General features: G+C 49.1%; 1 protein-coding gene across 5 annotated transcripts in view; it reads right to left on the bottom strand.

Moving 5' to 3' along the window:
- Positions 1-6,698: 6,698 nt before the first annotated feature.
- Tenm4 (teneurin transmembrane protein 4) overlaps positions 6,699-15,533 on the bottom strand; it is a 761,032-nt gene continuing 752,197 nt past the window's right edge. For all 5 annotated transcript variants that reach the window (XM_036186680.1, XM_036186679.1, XM_036186681.1 and 2 more), the window contains 2 exons: positions 10,524-10,666; positions 6,699-7,637 (listed from right to left, as the gene is read on the bottom strand). In XM_036186680.1, the coding sequence (XP_036042573.1) occupies positions 6,879-7,637; positions 10,524-10,666 (902 nt within the window). In that variant the 3' untranslated portion in view covers positions 6,699-6,878. The remainder of the gene's footprint in view (positions 7,638-10,523; positions 10,667-15,533) is intronic.

The raw sequence follows: 15,533 nt of genomic DNA, 5'->3' as shown, positions 1-15,533 counted from the left end.
CTGGCTCCTTTTTCTTTTGACTCGGTCAAGGTGTCACCTTCTCCTGGAAGCCTCCCATGATCTCGCCCCCAAAGGAAGAACTGGCTTATAGCTTCTTTCTAACTCATTTTCCTCACACCTCCTCCCAGCACATTGGTAGACATCAAGCGAGGGTTTTCTGGATTCGCTTGATTCGAAGATCTTGGCTGATTTCAATCACAACCCAACACATGCAAGGACTTTCCTGTCCACACAGCATAGCCACTCCTTTGGAAATCCAGTGCCCACTTTGTATCGGGGGTTTTGAGAGAGATTATCAACACTGGATAAGCAATCACAACTAGTCACATGGCTTGTATAACCCAGCATAAGATGAAAACAGAGGGTCTCCTCCCTTAAAAAAAGAAAAAGTAGAAGGAATTCAAGTTGGCGACAGCAGGACACTGAACTAAGAGCAGAGCACGGAGCTCTGTAGGGTTGCACTGGCCACACCCATGTGGCCAGCTCCAAGTGTAGGAATGCAATACAATCTCAGGCAAGCCTGTATCCGCTGATGGGAACTTGAGAGATGGAGTCCTGCCACTGTTAACTCAATGCAGCCTGTCCTGCTGTCTTGGTTGCACTCATTACTAACCAATGGACATTTATCAGGACACAGGACTCTACCAGCCTCTCTGGAGGAAATGAATGAAGGCTGTGTGTGTTCATTCTCCACAGCCAATACCGCTGTGTCTTCGTGAGCTGCTCTAGCAACTTCCTCTTAAGTACATAGAGAGCCAGAAGTACGTGGCTTTCCAGGGCAGCTGTGACTGATAACTTCACACTGGAGAGACCGGACCCTTGAGACAAAGAGAGCCCGACCTTGAGCTGATGGGGAGCTGGATTCCTGTTTAGGGCACTGGGGACACTCAAATTAGATTCAATCTCTATCGACTAGGGGAAGCTTTCTCTCTCCCAGCATGGCCCGGTCTTGAACAGCTCAGGTCAAGCTAAGGTGCTTGACTGGATGCTGACTGGGTGCTGACTGGTTGGTGCTGTCTGAGTTCTCAGGCAGCCTACTGTGGCGCATGTGAAGGGAGGGTGGCACAGGCCTAGTGCAGCTGCCCCACTGGGAGGAAGGGGAGATTTTGCTGACTCGGGGCATCTGAAGGGCCACACATGTTAGGCAGTTTATTATGTACAAGGCATCAAGGGTAGTGTAGTCACCCACAGTTCTCCAAGGAGCAACACTGGGGACCTATTGGAAATGCACACTCTGGAGCTACACCCCAGGGCTGCTTACTCAGTAATCCAGGGGAGGTGGGAGGTGCTAGACTTTCATAAACTGCAAGACCAAGTTTGAGAAGCATTGGTGTAGTGTAAAGAGTGCTACGCTTTGGATAGCAGTTAAGGTAGGGGGGCTGGGTTGCCTGGACTGGGCTGGGGAGGGGGGTTTCTGGTGCTCTGAGCAGTCGACTGCTTTACGTACTTCCTTTTTTAAGTAATCCAAGACGTAACCAAGCATGAGGTGTGTGCCACCACCTCTCATGTAATTAAGTGACCCACCAAAGGTCAGCTCACAGCACCGGAGTCCCCTCTATTTCAATCTGACTCACAGTGGAAGGTCTTCACTGTGGCTGCCGCCTGCCGCTCTGCAGTGGAGTCGCCATCCGGCCTCGGGGGAAGGAAGGAGCCTCAAGCTTGAAGCTCCTTTCCCCAGAGCTTGGTGTGGGCCAACCCCAAGGCCAACGAGAGCGGCATGACATTCCTGGCCTAGAAGGACAGTGATTTGAAGTTTCCTAAAGTTTGCCATGCACACCCGGGAGCACGGCGTCCCTAAATAACCTCTTCGAAACCATCTGCTTTCATCCCTGACTCTGAGGGCACACAGCTTAAGTGTGAGATTAAATGGGAGAAGGACCCGTAGAACTATGTTAGATTGAAAAGAACCCAGTGAAGTAAACACTCACATTGCTAAAGGAGGCTTTTTCCCTTCTCCCTCAGCTGTACCAAGCGATTATAATCACATCTCAATTAAACATGGACCCTGTTCGTTTGTAAGGTGCAGTGTCCCTGTGGCAGGTCCTGTATCTGGTGGACAGGGTCAGGTGTTCCTGCCCTTTGGAGTCTGTCTCTGAAGCCAGTGAACATAGGAACCAGGACAGGACATGGCCCAGGGGGCAGTTTGGCACTACCTGAGGTGAGAGCTGCTTCTTCTATATTCACTCCATCTTTTAGTAAAGTGAGGCCTCAGGTTTTCTGTGGCCCGCTGGACATCTCTGTCCATGACAGGTAGGACCTGCGAAGGACTCCGGGACTAAGGTGGGGTCTTCCTCCAGCCCTCCTGTCTCCCAATAAAGGCCACTGCACACCTTTAAACACAAAATAGTCTTTTATTTGTCAACGAAGGCTACACGGGATCACTTCTGGTTTTCTTTTTATGCTTTTTTCCCCCTTTTTTTCTAGAAGGTATCTACATCTGCATTTATTTACAGCCTTGTTGGTATTTACACAGTCAAGAATACAGTGTTAGAAACACAAAAGTGTTGAGAAAAAAACTTCTCAAAATTAGTTCCAGACTTCAGGAAAACATTCCCACATGGTAAGGCCAGAGTCTCCAGTGTCGGTCATCCATAGGCAGCTCAGAATTGTCCCTCGCCAGAGCTGCGAGTTCAGAGGTCCTCAGAACAACGGGCACGTTTGGAACAGTGGGGTTCTGGTGGTGAGTGGATCAGAGCTGCTGGGGACCCGCAGACATCTGTGGGTCTGCTTCTGCTGGGACAGCCGAACCTGCCCATGGGCAGTCATCCCTGAAACATCTGCCCTTAGAATCAATCACATTTTTCTTAGGGACCAGGAAGTAGCCCAGTCTTATGCCTTTGGCATTCCCCAGAGGGTAAGAAACACAACACAGGGCCCCATCAAGGCCTCCCAAACATAACACAAGGGCCCCAACCCACACCTTTCTGCCTTTGATCCTCCACAACACCGGGAAACCTCAGAGCGCACCACTGTTCAGGGCAGTCAAGTACACAAGGCTGGTTTCTGAGAATGGAAGGTTGGAGAGGATAGTTTCTCTCTGTCACCTGAGCAATGAGTCTTTACAATGAGTTTGCTGTTGGGGGAAGGCTAAATAAAAAGGCCTTGAACTACAGAGTTCTTTTTTCGCTTCCTTCCCCTCCCACAAAATATAGACAATGGTTTTGACCTAGCTGAGGATGGCATGCCTCCCATGGAGGGCTTTTAGTCCTGATGAAGACCCCAGGAGAAAGGAGAGGCTGGGTCTTTCTGGGACCCCATGGGAGGCGAGTGTCCCCATCCCCAGGATTGGGAGCAACCTCTTGGGCTAAGTGGCTGCTGTGAGGGATGAAGAACATTCTCCTTTTTGTGTAATGCGTAATCAAATCCCAAAGTCCAGCACCCTGCTGAAAGCCAGCAAGCTCCTCTTCCTGGGTACAAAACCCACTGTCACTGTTCTCAAGGAGTGGCCACCAGAATTGCGAGGGCTGCCAATGGCAAAGCTGTTTTCTAAGATGTCACAGTGAAAACCTCGTCTACAAAGGCAGCAACTTAGAAGTCACGGCTGAGAGGCCCTTTGTTCTTCCTCCCTTGCTCTGTGTCTGGGAAGCCCTGCCCAGTTAACTCAGCTCTTCTGCTGCCCCATTACCTGCTCCCCGCCCCCATGCCATCCCTGTTATTTGCAGGCACTTGTCCAGCCTCAGTCTCCCATTAGCTTCCTAGCATTTCTTTCAAATCTTGCATCCCTCAGTTGAGTCAGGCACTGGTGTGGACCTTGAGCTAATTCTCCACCAGCGATTCTGAGCTAAGTGTCAGAGGCTAAGGTGTGGTTTACCGTGGAGTCAATATCACCGCTGTACCCTTTAGTGATGCTTGTCTGGGAGATGGTTGTAAAGGGGTGGTGGGTCTCAGGGTATAGAAGACAAAATTGGGACTTGATAAGGTCTTGGTTAAGGTCATGAAGGAGGGACCGAGGCTGAGGGACTGAGTGGCAGTTATGGAGGGTGGAGGAGGCAGGAACTACTTGAAACGAACCTTAGCGATTCAGAAGCTACCCCCCTTCAGAATCACAAACATTGACCAGTGAGGAAGACCTGGTTACTCTGTCAAGTGGATAGATGTAGTTAGTGCCCAAAAGACAGGTGCCACCCAGGATGACATTTAATACTCAAAGCCTTCTACATAGGCAAAAGGAACTGTGGCTTATGCCTTCAAACCCACCTGGGAGGTGGAATCCAAACTAAAAGGGCCAAGGTCAGAGTACCCGTTCAGAGAGGACAGTGTCAGCATAAGGTAGAGCCACATGGTGCTGTCTAGGCTGCAGCTGAGGTCCTCTATAGCTCAGGGGAGCTTGCTTGTTTCCCCTGTAGAATCTAGGTACTCTCTCTGGGATGGAGCCCAGGAAGAAAATCGGGTCATTCTTTAAAAAAAAAAGAACACCCAATAATTCATTGTGTTTACTAATCCCTAAAAATCTATTCTTTGAGGGAGGAAAGTCGTGGAGGAGGAAGACACAGGCTAGACAAGTACAAGGAGATGGTTCCCTTGGGTCACATGCGGACTCTGGGTTACAAGTAAATGTCCTCAGTACATCTCAGCCAATGTCAGGCAGTCAGTATGGGCTAGATCAAGGAGGCTGACTCACAGGACAACCCTGCCCAAAGGACCGTCACAGCAAAAGTACATTTTGAGAGGCATATGTCTTTTGGATACAAAAAGAATTATGTTTTTCAGGTCAAACTATTTTCCATCCCATCCAAGAACAATCGTGCCAGAAGGGAGTTCCCATGACCAGCTCATGCTGGGTACAGTGGGCCTGAGGGGGCATCGGATCTGATCCAGCAGAGCTCTGATCCAGAGGCAATGAGCATCCGGTGGATGAAACGGGCCGTGAACACACTGTTGCAGCAGTGTGACATATTATTTTTTGGAATCAGGAAGAGCACTTAGCGAAGACACATCCTCTAATCCCAGTGGGACAACATAAGGCGAGATGTCCCCTCCCCGAGAAGCGTTGGACACCTCCCTCTGCCAGGCAGAACCCAGACTCCACATCGCTCCGATTCTCATGCGGTAAGAGACCTTCTTGGTTTCATTAACTCATGTCGTATTCTGAAGACTCTGTAAGGCTATAAAGGTGCCATGAGCTTATCAGTCCAACAAGGTTTCCACGGGGAATAGCTTAGACTCAGAATTCATTTTCCACACTTAATGCAAATGTAACCCATAAAAGTCCTATTTCCTAAGAAGCCCGGCTCAAAAGGAAGCATTTGGCTTCCCCCTCCCCTGTCTCCCAGAGCCTCCTGTGAGTGCTAATCACAATGGTATCTAGGCAGACAAACCATGAAAGGAATCCTTCAGTGAGCTCCCAGCTCTGGCTGGGACACTCTTCTGCACTCAGACCTCCCCTGGCCCACTGGCTGCTGCCTTCCTCTGGGCAGCCCCCCAGCACAGGCTGCACCTGTGCCTAGCTTCGTCCAGATGATGGGTGCATATGTGCAGAGGTCTTCACAGGATCAAAGCTAGCCTGGCCTTCTGGATCCACGGGCACCAGCCTCTGGCCCCACCATCCCTGATCCCAGTGGGGTTGAATGACCGTGATAGGCCATACCAAATGAGCTCTTTCCTCTTATTTCAGAACAAAACCCCAAACAATCCTGGCTGGGGTTCTCCAGTGAAGGACTCCACAGAAGGGATTTCCTGGCAGTCCAGGCTCTGGGACTCCAGAGCCTCTGGGAACAGCCTGTAGAGGGAGGCAGAAGAGACGCCAGGAGCTGGTTACAAGGATCCCTGGCTCACGCCTTTGCTGACTCCTTTCTTTGGCTGGTTTGTTTCTCATGCATCTTTCCGGGATCAAACGCCATCAGGCATCTCTTGCCACACTCCAGATTCTCAGTGGTGGCAGCTGAGTACTGGAGGGGAGATAACCCAAAGCCATGGGGACAGGGCTTCCTTGTTCCCTGAACTTGGAGAGCTTGCTGTGCAGTGCTGGGTCTCACGTCTGACTTTGGGAGAGAGGAGGAGATGAGCGAGGGACATCGTGGAAGGTCAACCACTCACAGACATCCTGGGGCTTTTGCCCCTTGGAAAGGATGGGGCTCCAAGCCCAGGATGTTACATCACCAGACTGGGGAAAGGACCTAGGAGACACTTTCTCTACTTCATTATGGGGTTGGGGCTGGCACTGACAGCTACACAAGAGATTTGCAAAAGGGAGAAGGGGGGTTCATTTAGCATCGAAATATAAAGCTTGGGCAGGAGTTTGGAGTGGCTTGAAAAGGTGCTGAGCAACATCATGGAATTTTCCAGAGCATGATGTAGGTCCTCAGGAGGCACAAAACATGGTGAAGAGAAACTCACCACTCTCAGTGGGAGCCTAACCAAAGCTCCCGAGGTCCCACATGGCCCCGTTCCTCTCCGCACCCATCACTCCCACCCAACCCCAGTCTAAGAAGAAAGGGTGACACATGGGACAAGTTAGACACTCATGTCTCACATCACACTGGGGACCTAGGGATGGATGAGGACACACCCAAAGGAGATGTGTATCCCAAAAAGAGGAGAAATGTACCCCCAAACAACAGGGAACATTCCTCAAGGAAAAAAGGGAACAAAAGACAAGAAAGTTATCATTGTGGTCACACTACAGGAAAAAAAAAAAACCAACAAACTTCCATTCTTTGCAAAAAAAAAAAAAAAATGAAGGCCAAATTAGTGTTTTTCTTTAAAAAAAAAAAAAACAGGATGTTGCACAAATTAACAATGCAACCATTATCTTTCTGTTTTGTTTTCTGCACTTGTTAAAAAAAGTTTTTGTTTTTTGTTAAGTACAACACAGTCAGGTACACGGACACAGAAGAGTGGCTGTCTTTGGCAAGAAGTCCAGGCCTCGGCCCTTTCTGTCACCTTCGGCCCATCTCGCTCTGTCTCATGAAGTGGATATTGTTGGCGCTGTCTGACAGTTCTGGGTACTGCTCAACGGAGGTCACAAAGAAGCCGTCATAGCCTTGCACCCGCCCTGTGTTCAGCACCTGCTGCCTCTCCCCCTCTGTCCAGGCCCGGAGGCCTTCCTCCCCTTCCCGCAGTCTTTGCTGCTCCCGGGCCCAAGCCTGGCGTACGGCTCTCTGCCTGGCCAGCTCCAGCACCCGTGCCTTCTCCTCATCCACTGTTGTCCCATAGCGGGTGTTCAGGCACAGTGCCCTGTACTGCAGCTGGATGTCAGTGTAGCGTCTAGTCCTGCCACTGAGCATAGTGTTGATCTGGGACACAGTGACGTTGACCCCGTTCTCCAGGGTTCGCCGCCCCCCACTGAGGCCCAGGATGGCCAGGTCACCTTCAGAAGGTCCTGGTTTTACAAAGTAATGGGTATCCACCCCATCAATGGTGAAGTGAAGGTTCTCTAGATAGTGGGCATTGTTCAAGATGGCCGCAATCCTCCGCCCATCCTCATTGGCCACACTGATGATGTCTGTGGTCACTCGACCATCTTTCAAGGCAAACTTGACCCCCTTGCCAAAGATGGAACCACTGGAGGCAAACTTCTTTGTCTCTGGGGCCTGCTGGCAGCTGGTGATGGTGGAGCCATAAAGCTGGTCAAAGCGTTCCAAGGTAACAAAGGCCTTGAGCTGCTTCTGGACTTCACATTGTACCCCGAGGATAGACTGATGGAGGAGGGCCATGAAAAAGAGAGAGGGAGAGAGTGAGACAAGGGGAAAAACAAACCCCCAAAGTACTGAGAATCAGTGCAAATGGTGAAGTCAAACCTACAGGTATTTATTTAGCTTGTAGTATCTGTTTTGATGGTGCTGACCATCAGAACACCCAGCTATCCTTCATCCATTCATCCTCACAACCTTCTATTCAGGGCCAGTTCAGAGAGCAGCTGCTCTGGTCAGGTCCTTTTCTGAGCAGTGGGGATACAGAATGAACTGGACATCACCTTTGCCCTCAAAGAACTCATTGTTTCATAGGCCCAGACAGACATGACAACAACATTAGCACCAAACGTACTGACTGGTGGTCTAAAGGATGTAATAGTTAATAGATGAAGTAGCATTTCTTGTTCTTCAAGCTCAAGAATTACCATTCAACACCCTGCTTGACCCCATAGTAGATACTGTTATTATTTGCAGGTCACTTTTTTTTTTTTTTTTGAGACAGAGTCTCACTATGTATCCCTGGTTGACCTGGAACTCACCATGTAGACCAGACTGACCTCAAAATCAGAGATCCACCTGTCTCCAATTAAGGGCATGAGCCACCACATTCAGTCTCAAGTTCACTGCTAAGGAAAGCAAGGCCGACACAGTTCTTCCCTGGCCTGCTCCATGTTAGCATTCAAACCGAGGTCTGTCTGACCCTGGAGGCCAGTGTCAAGGGCAGCTGCAGTAGTGAGAAGCAAAGAGAACTCGGGAGATGCTCAACCTAACGGTGGGGAAGAGAGGGAGAAGGTAGGGTTCCAAGGAGAGGACCAAGCTGGAGTTAGGACTGCAGGGATGTGGGGAGTGATGTCAGTGGAGGGATGGCAAGAATGCATGGTATTAGGAAAGCCGAGCATTGTCTCAGGCCCTCACTTTGCTCTATTGCTCCGCACCCCCATTATCCAAACTTTCCACGAACAGTCTCTGGCCCACAGTGCCTCCTTAGACCCCCTCAAGTATCCCTGCGCTTGGCTGCTGTGGGGTCAGGTTGGACCCCGTTGGCTTGGTGTACCGTCTGTCTGGCCCTTCCACTCTCGAGGAGCTCAGAGAAGCTATGCTCAGGGCTTTAGGGCTTTATCAGCAACTCAGGGCACAGGCTTTAGCAACAGACCCATCAGCCTCCCATTGAAATTAAGTCCTCTTTATAATTAATAGAACCCTGTCTGTGAACAATTATTTCCTAGAGTTTCACAAAAGCCGGAGTGCTCAACAACAAAGATCTCCAATGCTTGCCAAGGGCAGAAATCAATAATTCATTGACAGGCAAGGTTGGCAAACAGGCAGTCAGAGACAGGGATGCTGGGAGCACAGAAGAAACCTGGCGGGGGAGGAAGCACGGTGGGGCCGGAATCAGCCTTGGGGACAGCAGATGCTGGGACATCTGGACTCAGGGGCTGGGGTAGTAAGGTCTGGTACAGGCTAGGGCGGAAAGAGGAGGGGATCTGTGGCCAGGCAGATTCAGGTTGGTGTCCTCTTCTGTCATTTCCCAGCTGAACATCCTTGGGTAAGTTTCTCTGAGCCCAGCCCCCTTATTTATGAAATGGGCTGTCTACATGGTTCAGGTGTGTCCCTGAAGCCCCTACAAGGTGCTGGCCTGTGTGTTGGGCACTAACTAACTGAGATACATAACTTAAGCTGTTGGGATGCAGCGTCTAGTGAAGAAAGAAGACAAAAGTTGAACAGAGCAAACCACTTGAGCAGACTTATCCACAAGTCTGGGGCGAGATAGCAAAGAGGAGCCTAAAGGAATTAATCTAGAACAAGAAACAAGGATGTGGTGCTGGTGAGCTGGCTCAGTTAGATAAGGGCTAACCCCACACGCAAGAGGACCCCAGTTCCGATCCCCAGCATGCAGGTAAAGAGCTGAGCTTGGAGGCACACGTCTGCAATCCTGGCAGATACAGGAAGATCCCTGGCTCTTTTGGTCAGCTTGTCTAAATCTGTGAGCTTCTGGCCCAGTGAGAGACACACACAAACATAATCTCTCTCTCCAAAAGGTGATTGGTGATTGTATGTACACACACACACACACACACACACACACACACACACACACACATACACACACACACACACACACACATACACATGGGGGGGGGCACCAGGAAATTTGCAAGCACAGGATCATGCCATGCGGCACAGCGGCTTCTCCCAGAGTTTTCTATCCCTGGGCTGGCACCCCATGCAAGACTTGGTTTCTGCTGATCTACTCTTGCATTCCATGGGTTGCAGTACAGAGCTAGACACAGAATCTGTTCCTGGTATAGGATTCATGAATGGAGGCTGAGTTTGGGATTAGCAATGCATGAAGTGAGCAGCAGGTGGGATGAGACTATTGTAAACGATCTTTCCAGCACAAGGAAGATTTTTTTTCTTTCCTATAGCCCTCCAAGTCATGTTCAGCCAGATGACACAGAGTGTACAAACCTGGGTTTGAATTGTCTCATGTATTAACCTGTACAGTGAGAAGAATACCAGCCTGGTATATTTGTGAGCTAGCTTAAGTACAGTGTTTCTCAATGCAGGTGCACCAGATGTTCAAAGAACACACTTCTCTTAGTTCTTTGCCCGCATAGTGACAAAGGCCTTTTTGTGTGTGTGGAACTCTAAACTTGGTGGACCACACAAAACTCCTTCATGCAGCCTGTGTGTGTCCATGTGCTGCTACAGCTGGGTCTCTGGGGCCTGCTTAGCTACAGAGTTGCTGTTCTCTGAAAGCTGTCTGGCAGGAACCATGAAGGTGCTGCCTCAGTTTCCATCGCCGGCTCAAACTTCCCTGCAGAGTTGGTGGGACCCCTCCTTTAATGTCAGAATGGCCTGAGATGTGGCTGTCACGTGGGGCGTTACCTTGCTGTTGTCCCATTCCTGAGTTTTCATCTGTGTGTGCACGAGCTCGTAGGATGGTTCCATGGCATCTGTGTCTGGTTTGGGATAGCCAGGTATCACGTTGTGTAGCTGGAATCCAAAGGTGAGTAGCCAGCTGTTGACATCTGGGTGGAGAGAAGCAGAAATATGTAGTGGGTAGCCATTCCAGCCTTGGCCTGGAAGTTCCAAGCCCCATTGAGGCTTCAGTAATGGTCATACCTACAAGGCGGGGATGAGAGAGGATGCTGAAGACCCAGGATCCAAATGAGAAGGATCTCTTGGTGCCCGGACCCTGGATGCTGGAGGTAGACCTAGCAGAGTTCTCCAGAGAACACCATCGGACTGCGCGCCATACCTTTGCCAGACCCTACAACCTATCTATCCCTTTATTTGTAAGTTACGCCACAAAATAAAACCTCCCTTTTAACTACGTGAAGTGGCCTTAATAATTTCACCCATATCTGGTGCCCAAGTGGCCTTAATAATTTCACCAATAGAAATATGTCTAGGGAGTAAGTGGACTTTTGCCCAGGGACCACAAGTGGGAAGTGACTGGTGACTGAGCTGACATTTACATACACTGGGAAATAACGTCCTGGTCTTAAAGCCAAATGTGCTGCTGGGCCCCCAAGCAGTCCCTCCCCCAGGCATATGCCCAGAACTGTCTTCCAGTGGGTAGATCTAAGAGAGGAAACCCAGGCAGATCCCAGGCTTCCAGATATCTCTTTCTTTTTTCTTCCTCACCTGCTTACCCTGAGGTAGCTGCTGATGGATGAAGCTCTCCCTGGCCCAACCTCACCCCCAACATCAATAGGAAACACTTGCAAAGGTCAGTCAGACCCAAGAAAGGATTTTAATGGCTGCCTTGCAAAGAGAAAAATTCGCTCAAGAAACAAACTGCCCCATCGTCTTTGTAGCCCTTAGAACCTCGCCTCTGGGCAGGCACTGGCTAGTACAAAGATCAAAGGGTTCTCCTCTTGCTACAGTCTTTCATTTCTGATAGTACAAGGAAGTCACCCGACCTCCCAGTGCCTTAGCCTGCTAGTCTCTAAGCTTACTAATCACATTCCTTGGAGTTGCAAGTTAAAGACAAGGTATTTTGGTGAGCTTTTGGCTCATGGAAGAATGGAGCCAGAAATCTATGATCCTGGGTTGGGGTGTAGTTGAGTTGCTAGAGTGCTTGCCTAGCATGCACTACACAAATTGATGCCTGTCATTCCTGCAACCTGGAGAGGGAGGTAGGAGGAACAGACGTTAAAGCCCATCCTTAGCTACATAGTGAGTTTGTGTCTATTCTGGGCTACATGAAATCTATCTCAAAACAAAGCAAAGCAAAACCAAGGATGATGACAACAAACATCCATCCAACTAACCAACCAAATAACAAACTTCAAGAGCCGTGACCTTAGGTGGGGTTTGAGGTGGGCTATTAGTCACGTGGCCCATGTGGCAGAGAAGGCCTACTGCGCTGGTAGATGCCGTGTCCTCACAGGACCCCAAAGGGAGATGAGACCTGGGCCAATCTGTCTTCTAAATATGATGAAAATCAGACATGGATTAGGTATGGCATGGGAGCCAAACAGTGAGAAAACCACTGTCTGCCTGGCATCCTTGGAGAGGGAGGTTGTACTGCAGGCAAAGATGGCTGCCCAAGGTGAGGTGCCCTGGAGGGGGCAGTGTGGAAGTAAGCAGAGTCATTCTTAAAAGCTGAGGAAGAACCAGAAAGGACAGAGCCTGGGGTGGCAGGAGAGAGGTGATCCCAGCCTTGCTGGAGGTAGTCTGTATGGCAAGGTGGCTCAGCCTTTTTTTGGCAGGAGCAGCTGAAGGTGCTAAAGCACCTCAGATAGACTCAGAATCCAGCCTCAGTGGCAGGAGTGGGGGCTGGGGTGGGAGAGGTGTACAAGGTTTTAAGGCCAGCCTCAGAGCCAGGTGTCATTTGTTTTCTTTCCAATGGAAACACATCTCTTTTGGGAGGTCCTGGGGATGACCCAGGCCTAGGAGGAAGTGATCTCCCCCACCCCCACACACAGTGTCGGGGGGGTCAACAGTCAACAGTGTGTTCTTGACACTATTGTGACCCATGTTTCTCTCCCATCTAAGCGTCTCACATTTGTCTTTGCCTCTTCGGTTGTTGTTATTTTTAGTACACGGGGACCCAGGTTTGTTCTCACTGTAGCTTTGCTATGCAGGTCACAGAAGGGAGAGGGCATGGCAGCTGGGGCCACACAAACCCACCTGCTGGCTCCTCAGTGTATAATCGTGAATTTGGAGAGCTTGCTTAATCCTCAGAGATTTAGTTCCCTCATTTGCACACTGACCACAGGAATGGTTGTAACTGCTCTTGGAGGAGAGTAAGGTTATCACTTGGAGGTAGTTACTGCAGAGCAGCTGTTCCAAGCTTGTGCCTAAAACATTGGGATGAATTCACAGTATCCAGATCAGCTACTGGTTTTCTGTCTTTGTCTATCCCAAGACCCCCATTTTCTTATTTGTAACAGGGGGCTTGGATGACTTCTCCATGGCCCTTTCCTCTTTGAGTTTCCAGAAGTCTCTCCTATGATTCTCAGCAGATGGATCTTCGGGAATTAAAACAAGCAGAACACGGGGAGAGAACACCTCACAAAGCCCCTTTTCTTCAGGCTGAGAATGCATAGGGCTTTGTGGTTTCTTCTATCTGGAGTAGCGCACATTCTTAGGAAAGCAGGGGGCACGGGAGAAGGCTGGGCTTTAATTATGAGTGATGGAAGATGGGAAGCTTGCTATCACACCTTTCAGGAAAATTTCAGAGATCTATTTGTTCACTCGCTTTCCTACCAGGCTTTTCTGAAGCTCTGGGCATTGTACTCTTGTAACCTCAGGGGCAGGCTCTCCTTCCTGTTGAAAAGCTTGGTTTTACCTGTCAGTCCCAGAAGTCACTGCTGCCAGGAGGGAGGGATAAAATGCAAATGATTTGAATCACATGTGCATAGCTTTGTTCTTCACAGAATGTATTTGAATTAAAAAAAAAAAAAAGTTAAGCATTTGAAGTCCGACACCACTGAGTTCTAAGGCTTGCCTCCCCATGACTTTGTGGGAGGGTTACTTTACCTGTCCTGAACTTCACTGTCTGTGTCTGAGACATACCTGTGGCGGACATGTTAGGGTTGCCTCCCTCTCCGTGATCCAATTCTACTTTCTTTCTCGGGGGTGGGGGCCGGGGCACTGATGCAGCAGTGGGTCCAGGATAAGCCAATCGGTGTATTCTGTCCTCCACAACCCCAGTAACTGCTCCATTGTCACATGACCTAGGCCTACCTTACCAGAGCATACTTCCGGACCTTTCAAAGTATGTTTGGGAAAAATAAGCTTTCTTTGTTGTTGTTTCAGGATGTGAGTGAGGACAGACACACTTAGCCCACAGAGAAGGTAAAAGGTAAGGTGTAGTGAAAATCAGTAGAATCTGAGTTGCCTGTTCGCCACTGCAAATCATGTCTGATGGTCTGAAAGTCCGAGTGTTTAGACAACATATATCTCTCTTTTTCATATGCCACAGGGCCCACTATGTAGGTAAAATCAATTTTGGGGTCATGACCAGTATTTTCCTTGAAGTGGGACAGGCTAGACTAGAAAATATATAGACACCAAACTTAAGCATTGCTTTGCAAACCTTTGGTTTTAGTGTTTCATTGTGATATAAAAAAATAAATCTTTTTTGAGATAGGTTCTCATGTATTCAGGCCATGTTGTCAAGGATGACTTTGAACTTCTGATCCTCCAGTCTCCACCTCTGGAATACTGAAGTTACAGGTGTACAACACCACATCTAATTTACTCAGTGCCCGGGACGGAGTCAAGGGCTTCACGCATGCTAACAAGAGGATGCTCATGCATGTTCAACCAATGGAGCTACATTCCTAGATTCAAAATTCCTTTTCTTAAGGTGGGCCCAAAGACATCTGTGAAAAGTGGCATGAGTTCCATGAAGACAGGCACTAAGCCTTCTTCCCCGCTGGGTCCTCAGCGTGAGCCTGGCACACAGAAGGTATAACTAATATGATATTTGTTGCCTTTAACTGTCTGGGAAATGAAACACAAACTGAAAACACAAGGAGCCCCTTGGATAGTGGAGAGCTGTGTTAAAAAGCAGGCTCCAGAGACCAGTGTGATCATCATGGGAAACACTCTGAAACCAGAGAGCTCTGATCTGTGTGATGCTCCACAGACCCTTGGTCCTTCGGAGGCTCACAGGCCTCATCTGTAGAGTGCAGAGAATTGTCGTGACCTCACAGGGTTGTTGCCAGGCTTAAAGGAGACAGTGTCTCCAAGTGCTTGGCAAAGAGTGTTCAGTCATCCAGTGCTGTTCTGGGAGGAGACTATATGCATATGGTAGTGTACAAAGGAAGAGGGGAGGATGATGATACTTTGGCAAGCTTTAACAATTTTTTATGGAAAATTACATTTCCTATTACAGTATTTTTTTTCCCCCAGCTATAGCAACATGCCAAGATGTCTCACAGGAAACTCACTAGAGGGTGAGGCAGGGGGCGTGCTTTGTGCAGACAGATGTAATGGAAATGTCACCCTAATCTGTCAAGTCTCTCCGGCAGCCAAGTTGAGCATGGGAACACTGTCAAAATATATGTATTTATCCCCAGGCCCCGAGTATGTTTTCGTGACATCTGTGTACCACCGTGTTCTCCCTTCTATCTGTGTGTTTGGGACTCTTCCTCTTAATTGAACAACCTAGAATGTTTCCTGGAAAAAGGAGTCCTCCTGTTGATGTCAGCAGAAACAGGATCCAGGTGAGGCCATCAAGTTTTAGGGTGAGTGAGCTAGACACAATGCCCTCTCTCCAATTCTGCATATTGACCCCAATCTCCTGAGTGTCTTTCTTCCTGCTACTTGGTGAAATCTGTTTCAGAAGCCATCCTCTGGGATCAGCTATTCTTTGAAGGCTTCCCAGAACTCTGTGGGGAGAGCCAGTTGCTAGTCTTCTGCGTTTTAATGGCCATC

This window comes from Onychomys torridus, chromosome 1, assembly GCF_903995425.1.
Source record: "Onychomys torridus chromosome 1, mOncTor1.1, whole genome shotgun sequence".
Classification (NCBI taxonomy): Eukaryota; Metazoa; Chordata; class Mammalia; order Rodentia; family Cricetidae; genus Onychomys; species Onychomys torridus.
Note: the sequence above shows the minus strand (reverse complement) of the source record. Positions and strands in the feature narration are given on the sequence as shown.